The sequence below is a fragment of the Hyla sarda genome, chromosome 2 (genome assembly GCF_029499605.1).
Source record: "Hyla sarda isolate aHylSar1 chromosome 2, aHylSar1.hap1, whole genome shotgun sequence".
Lineage (NCBI taxonomy): Eukaryota > Metazoa > Chordata > Amphibia > Anura > Hylidae > Hyla > Hyla sarda.
This window is the reverse complement of record NC_079190.1, coordinates 148037853-148045874: the sequence shown is the minus strand read 5'-3', so window position 1 is coordinate 148045874 and position 8022 is coordinate 148037853. Positions and strand designations below refer to the sequence as shown.

Genomic DNA, 8022 nt, shown 5'->3' with positions numbered 1-8022 from the left:
GAACACTGATGACATCACGAGCACAGTGCTCTCTGCTGACATCTCTGTCCATTTTAGCAACCATGCATAGCAGATGCATAGCAGATGCATAGCAGATGTATGTTAAGGGCAGCATGGTGGCTCAGTGGTTAGCACTGCTGCCTCGCAGTGCTGGGGACTTGGGTTCAAATCCCACTAAGAACAACAATAAATAAAGCATTATTATTATTATAATAACGTCAGCAGAGAGAACTGTGCTCGTGATGTCATCAGAGAGCATTCCAAAAAGAAAAGAATTTCCTCTGTAGTATTCAGCAGCTAATAAGTAAAGAAAGGATTAAGATTTTTTTAATAGAAGTAATTTACAAACATTTTTAACTTTCTGCCACCAGTTGATTTAAAAGAAAAAAGGTTTTCACCGGAGTACCCCTTTAACAGCCAGTGAAGTTCCTGATGCCGCTCATGCTTCCTGCCCAGACAACTGACATATATGTATATCAGACTTCTGGGAGGGGTTAACCCCTTAATAATGTAAAAATAGGTCCTGGTGCTCTGGTTATTATTGGGTAATTATTGCTTCAGGACATACATTTATGCCCTGCAGTGTTAAAAGTATTTAAAGCGAGCATAAGAGCTGCACTCGCTTTATAGACTGTGAGTGGTGGTTGCTTTCAGCAGCCATACAATCACAGGTAATGACAGACATCAGCGATCCCATTATTAAAGGGGTATTCTAGGATCTTTTTTGACTATGCTACAGGGGCTGTAAAGTTAGTGTAGTTCAAAATTTTGTGTCTGTACCTGTGGGTGACGGATTTCTCACAATTTGATTATCGGCCCAATATTTATTTTTAACAGCATACAAAATCACTCATGTCTTGGGATTTCCCAGGTTGCATTGTATCGAGACCTGACATCACTAGTCAGGTGATCAGAGGAAGCCTACCCTGCTTCAATTTTGCAACAGCTGCAGACCACCTGGTTAGAAAACATTGTGTTTCAATGGGTGGGGTAGCTGCAGGGCCGGATTAAGAGCATCATGGGCCTGGTGCTGAAGATTTTGATGGGCCTTTTTATCGGAATATATAAAATGAAAATGCAACACAAAGTAATTTTTCTTAATACAAATAAAGCGTCACATGTTTTATGCACATTAAATTACCAGGATAGCTGAATATATGTTAGTGTCCAGAGGAAAAATTGCTGAGTTAACCATAGAAACCAATCAGATGGCTTCTTTCATTTTCCAGAGGCCTTTTCAAAAATGAAAGAAGTGATCTGATTGGTTGCTGTGGCCAACTCAGCAACTTTTATACTGGAAGAAAGGAGATTTTGTCTACGGCAAAGGAAAGAGTTTATACACTAAGAACAATAAGGATGTGGAATCCTCTGCCTGCAGATATGATCTTATTACAGTCTGTAAAGACGTTTAAACAGCAACTGGATGAATATTTGCAAAAACATAACATTAAGGGACATAGGCCCTGATTTTTTTAGTATGTTGTGATGCCCGTGCTGTAGCATGTTGTGATGCCCGCGCTGTAGCATGTTATGATGCCCGTGCTGTAGCATGTTGTGATGCCCGCGCTGTAGCATGTTGTGATGCCCGCGCTGTAGCATGTTGTGATGCCCGCACTGTAGCATGTTGTGATGCCCGCGCTGTAGCATGTTGTATTGCCCGCGCTGTAGCATGTTGTGATGCCCGCGCTGTAGTATGTTGTGATGCCCGCGCTGTAGTATGTTGTATTGCCCGCGCTGTAGCATGTTGGGATGCCCGCACTGTAGCATGTTGTGATGCCCGCGCTGTAGCATGTTGTGATGCCCGCGCTGTAGCATGTTGTGATGCCTGCGCTGTAGCATGTTGTGATGCCCACGCTGTAGTATGTTGTATTACCCGCGCTGTAGCATGTTGTGATGCCCGCGCTGTAGCATGTTGTGATGCTCGTGCTGTAGCATGTTGTGATGCCCGCGCTGTAGCATGTTGTGATGCCCGCACTGTAGCATGTTGTGATGCCCGCGCTGTAGCATGTTGTGATGCCCGCACTGTAGAAGGTTGTGATGCCCGACTGTAGCATGTTGTGATGCCCGCGCTGTAGCATTTTGTGATGCCCGCGCTGTAGCATGTTGTGATGCCCGCTGTATGTTGTGATGCCCGCGCTGTAGCATGTTGTGATGCCCGCGCTGTAGCATGTTGTGATGCCCGCGCTGTAGCATGTTGTGATGCCCGCACTGTAGCATGTTGTGATGCCCACACTGTGGCATGTTGTGATGCCCGCGCTGTAGCATGTTGTGATGCCCACACTGTAGCATGTTGTGATGCCCACACTGTAGCATGTTGTGATGCCCGCACTGTAGCATGTTGTGATGCCCACGCTGTAGCATATTGTGATGCCCGCACTGTAGCATGTTGTGATGCCCACACTGTAGCATGTTGTGATGCCCGCGCTGTAACATGTTGTGATGCGCGTGCTGTAGCATGTTGTGATGCCCGCACTGTAGCATGTTGTGATGCCCGCACTGTAGCATGTTGTGATACCCGCGCTGTAGCATGTTATGATGCCCGCACTGTAGCATGTTGTGATGCCCGCGCTGTAGCATGTTGTGATGCCCGTGCTGTAGCATGTTCAGATGCCCGCGCTGTAGCATGTTGCAGAAAATTATTTCCAGTATAATAATCAAATATACCAATTGCCACAGAATGGGAAAGTGCTAAAAAAAAGTTTTTACCATTTAAAACTACAGCTCCCAGTATGACCTTAAGTATGTGGTAAAATTATGCTGGGAGTTGTTGTTTCACCCATAAGAGAATAAGGGGTAAAGTGGAACATAGAACAAATGCAGTTATTTTTTTCTTAATTTTTTTTTTAATGAAGTAAACGAGATAAAGGTTAGCAATGACTTTTCCTCAGTCTGAAGCGCGGTCCTCATCGGCAGGAAGCAGTGAGGAGGAGGAGGATGACGGAGGTTCTGATTCCATCTCTGCTTCTTTTTCGTCCCTCTCTATATATAGGGCCGTAGCCATGAAGAAGGCCCCTCCAATGACTGCCATTATGGTGCAGGTCATGAGGGCATACTCCAGGCTGCGGTATTTCAGAAGAGGGGATTTGGCATATCCTCGTTCGTAGGTGTCAGATATCAGGCCGATGAGGTACGGGCTGCCGGCGTCACCTAGGAGGTGATAGATTGTCATCTGCACGGCCAGGGCTGAAGATCTCCTCCACGGAGTTACTACTTTTAGTATAATGTCAGATATGAGGGTGAAATTTACTGACAGAAGCGTCTCTCCGATGAAGATGAAGATGTTGGTGGCAACAAGGCTGATGTTGCCAAAAGTCAATGCCAACAGAAGAAAAGGGGCGGAGAGCATCATCGCGCAGCCACACACAAGCGGGTCCGCCCGTGGGTTGGATTTGCGATATCTTTTACTTATCTCCGTCCCTGCTACAACTCCCAGAATGCCGGAAACAACTGTAACCACACCAAATATTAGGATGTCGTGATAGTCACATGGTTCAGAATGGCAAGGGTCCTTCTCTTGTAGGAGTGTTCGTGCGTGGGTCAGGTATGACGGACCCCATACACCTATGGCTCCCACTATGAAGGATACAGCCGTCGATCCCATGGTGGTTAACATGAAGCTTCGATTTTTAAATAGTTTTTTCAGATCTGTCGCCCATTTGGAAAACTTCTGGGATTTGTTGTTCTTCTTCCCGTTTGTAGTCGTTCTTGGAAGCTCCTTTGTGACCAAAATCATCAAAGCCACAGCTATGAGGCCCAGGCCAGGGGTGACCCGAAACGCCCAGTGCCAATCGCCCCTTGCTGCATCAGTCACTTTGGGCCCGATGATGTATCCTAGTCCGCAGCCTACAGGTATGACGGAGTAAAACACGTTCAGCATGCGGGTCCGCTGGTCACTTGTAAAAAGGTCTGCAATGATGGAGGGGGCGATGGTGCAGAAAGTCGCCTCTCCGGCTCCAACCAGTCCACTCGTCAGCAGGAAGAGCAGGAAGTACCCGTCAGGGATGAATGACAGGGTAAGTGTCATGCTCAGCCAAACGATGACTCCTGCGCAAACAGTATATTTCTTATTACAGTGGTCGCCCAAATATCCGGCAATTGGTGCGACCAGCACGTAGCTTCCAATGAACAATGTATTCAATAAGCCAGACAGACTAGCATTGGTGTTATATGCTTTCTGTATATAAGGCAGCACCCCCGCCACGCTGGAGCGATTTGCATAGATGAGCAAATTAACAAAGGCGAGGATCACTACGGTGATGATGGAACGTGCGGTGGACATCACGCTTAGAGATGGCAGGTTCTGCCTCTCAGGGATATCTCCCTTTTCTACATCCATATCACTATGGTCCTCCATTGCTTCTTCCTCCTCCTTCAGCAATGGGTCTTGTGGAGAGGCCATGGTCACAGGTCAGAGCCTGAAAACACTAGAGAGAGAGAGATAAGTGAACACATTAGACAACATGTCATCATTCCTATCATTATACAATAAATCCTTCATACAGAGCAGAAATGTCCAGCACAGAACCACAAGATAACACTAAGACCATCGCAGCCTCAGAAGAAGTCGCTTCTCTATAAGTGTTTTATATGGAGACATCTTCCCTGAGGTTACCAATGTCTGATAACCCTTAACTTGTCCGGTCCTAGTAATATCTGATAACCCTGAACCTGTCCGGTCCTAGTAATATCTGATAACCCTGAACCTGTCCGATCCTAGTAATATCTGATAACCCTAAACCTGTCCGGTCCTAGTAATATCTGATAACCCTGAACCTGTCCAGTCCTATTAATATCTGATAACCCTGAACCTGTCCGGTCCTAGTAATATCTGATAACCCTGAACCTGTCCGGTCCTAGTAATATCTGATAACCCTAAACCTGTCCGGTCCTAGTAATATCTGATAACCCTGAACCTGTCCGGTCCTAGTAATATCTGATAACCCTGAACCTGTCCGGTCCTAGTAATATCTGATAACCCTGAACCTGTTCGGTCCTAGTAATATCTGATAACCCTGATTCTGTCCGGTCCTAGTAATGTCTGATAACCCTGAACCTGTCCGGTCCTAGTAATATCTGATAACCCTGAACCTGTCCGGTCCTAGTAATATCTGATAACGCTGAACCTGTCCGGTCCTAGTAATATCTGACAACCCTGAACCTGTCCGGTCATAGTAATATCTGATAAACCTGAACCTCTCCGGTCCTAGTAATATCTGATAACCCTGAATCTGTCCTAGTAATGGCGGATTATAAGGGCTTAGCTGTATGGTCACTGGGCCATGTGAACTTCATACTGTAGATACAATTGGGCTATCCTGCTATATACATTTACTAATAATGAACCTACCCCACCTCATTGGGATCTATCCGTCCCCTATATGACTTTCTGCCACTAGTTGATTTGAAAATTTTTCCTTTCGGAGTACCCAGAGTATTTCTATTGTTAGTACACACAGAATTCTATTATATACTATTATATTTCTGCCCTAATCTTTCTGTTATTCTTTTACTACACCACCAAATCTTTCTCATAGACTTATATCTTTTAGAACTTCATGAATTAGAACTCTTTTTCTTGGGGGCTTTTTTGGGCATAATTGCATTTTAGCAGTTTTGCAAGAAAAAGCTCTGGTCATGATACTATCTGTGCATTTTATTATGTTTAATGCCTAAGCCAAGTATTGTCACAATGCTATGAGGAATATAACTTTTGTTATTTCTTTTGGAAATTATATTTTTATTGTTGATAAAAAGCAACAACAATAAAAAAAAAAACTGTCAAACAAAAAGCCCTGTGTATGTATGAATAGAAGAGGCTGAGACTTACCTTGTGGTTCTCTCTTCAGACAAGGAACGGTCAAAATCTTGAATTCTCTATCGCAAATAGAAACTCTCTAACAAACACTTTGCACCACAGGTTGTGAATGCAAAACACACTGAAGAGACTGCAGCCGGCGCGCACCTCCTTGTACAGCTTACGGTGACATCATCACAAGCATGTGTGACATCACAGGGTTCTAAACCATCTTCAGGTATGTGTATATCTGTATAGTAAATGTGAGTAGCCGTATTAGTCCAGTGATGCAGATTGTAATACCTTTTTTATTGGACTAACAGAATTTTGTAGAGACAAACTTTTGGGATTCCTCCCTGAAAATTTAAAAAGTCCTTTGATCATTAGTCCTTGACTATTGGACTTGATAAAGGGAGGAATCCTGAAAGCTTGTCTCTACAAAATTCTGTTAGTCCAATAAAAAAGGTATTACAAGAGACTGCAACATATTTTTTGATTTGTGTGTGTATGTATATATATATATATATATATTTCCAAGCGTGAGTAGGTGCCTCCAGCTAGGGTCCGTGTCCAGGATTCTGCATACGTAGTTCCAAGGAAAATGCTGTGGCACTCAAGGTATGGTACAAAAATGAAAACTATTTATTCATCCCAAATGTGCAAAGAGCAACGTTTCAATGGTCTCACACCATCATTATGAAGCCACTTGATAATGATGGTGTGAGACCATCGAAACGTCGCTCTTTGCACATTTGGGATGAATAAATAGTTTTCATTTTTTTACCATACCTTGAGTGCCACAGCATTTTCCTTGGAACTACGTATGCAGAATCCTGGACACGGACCCTAGCTGGAGGCACCTACTCACGCTTTAGGAGTGCTGCTTTCTTCTTTGACATATATATATATACACCTAGAAATACATCAAGTACATAAAAACATCTTTTAGAAAAATATTTCTTCAGGCCTGCCGAGTATATCCCGGTACTTCACAGTGTCTTCTTAGTTTATGTATTTTCATCTTTTGACCTTTTAACCCCACTAGGGCCAAGGGCATCCAGGCCAAAACTTTTTTTTATAGATCAACTGGCTCCAGAAAGTTAAACAGATTTGTAAATTACTTCTATTAAAAAATCTTAATCCTTTCAGTACTTATGACCTTCTGAAGTTAAGGTTGTTTTTTTCTGTCTAAATCCTCTCTGATGACACCTGTCTAGGGCAATGCCCAGTTTAGAAGCAAATCCCCATAGCAAACCTCTTCTAAACTGGGCGTTTCCTGAGACAGGTGTCATCAGAGAGCACTTAGACAGAAAAGAACAACCTTAACTTCAGAAGCTCATAAGTACTGAAAGGGTTAAGATTTTTTAATAGAAGTAATTTACAAATCTGTTTAACTTTCTGGAGCCAGTTGATATATATAAAAAAGTTTTTGCCTGGAATACCCCTTTAAGATTGAACCGATTATTATTGATAAATGTCATGAATGCATCAACGGTTAGATGGTCGGACGACCAAATGATGACCACATCGTCTACATACCTCCCATACCATGCGAGGCATGTGGAAAATGGATTGGTGTCAGAAACAATAAACTGCTCCTCCCACCAAAAAACAAAAAGGTTAGCCCGAGCTGGTGATGACTTTGCTCCCATTGAAGCACCCGTGCGCTGCAAATAAAAATTGTTACCAAACATAAAATAATTGTGTTTTAACACAAAATCTACCACCTCAATAATGTAATGTCTCAAATCCACAGAATATTTAGAAAATCTCATCAGTATATCCGAGATAGCTGATAATGCCAGGTTTTTCGGAATACTGGAATAGAGCGATTCAATGTCGCAAGTAAGCCACGACAGAGAATCGCTCCATGTGAATTTAGTTCTTCTGACCAGGAGTTTACAGAAAATTCAGATTGTTCAGATACCACGGACACTAGCGGGGACTCAGAACCGCAATATGTGAACACTCACAAGAATCGCAATGTGAGAAGACAGTCAAAAAACGAGTAAGGCGCGGTGGCAGAAAACATAGGAAGAAGAGCTTCGGAGCGTAACAAGGACAAACGGAAAAAAGTAATAAAAGAGGATTTTCAAGTCATTAACATTTCTGCACAAATCATTACAGATGAAGAAACCTCGGTCCTGTGGAAAGGACTGGGTTTCTCTCCTACACATCATTTTGATGTTTATCGGACAATTTTGGATATAAATTAATTTGTGAGAACT

At 43.2% G+C, this 8022-nt stretch overlaps 1 protein-coding gene across 1 annotated transcript; it reads right to left on the bottom strand.

The window, feature by feature from the left end:
* Window positions 1-2852: 2852 nt before the first annotated feature.
* LOC130357737 (protein spinster homolog 1-like) lies at window positions 2853-6099 on the bottom strand. The gene is made up of 2 exons (XM_056560475.1): window positions 5828-6099; window positions 2853-4424 (listed from the first exon to the last, which is right to left on the bottom strand). The coding sequence occupies exon 2, from the start codon at window positions 4397-4399 to the stop codon at window positions 2885-2887; it is 1515 nt and encodes a 504-aa protein (XP_056416450.1). The 5' UTR covers window positions 4400-4424; window positions 5828-6099; the 3' UTR covers window positions 2853-2884.
* Window positions 6100-8022: the final 1923 nt, after the last annotated feature.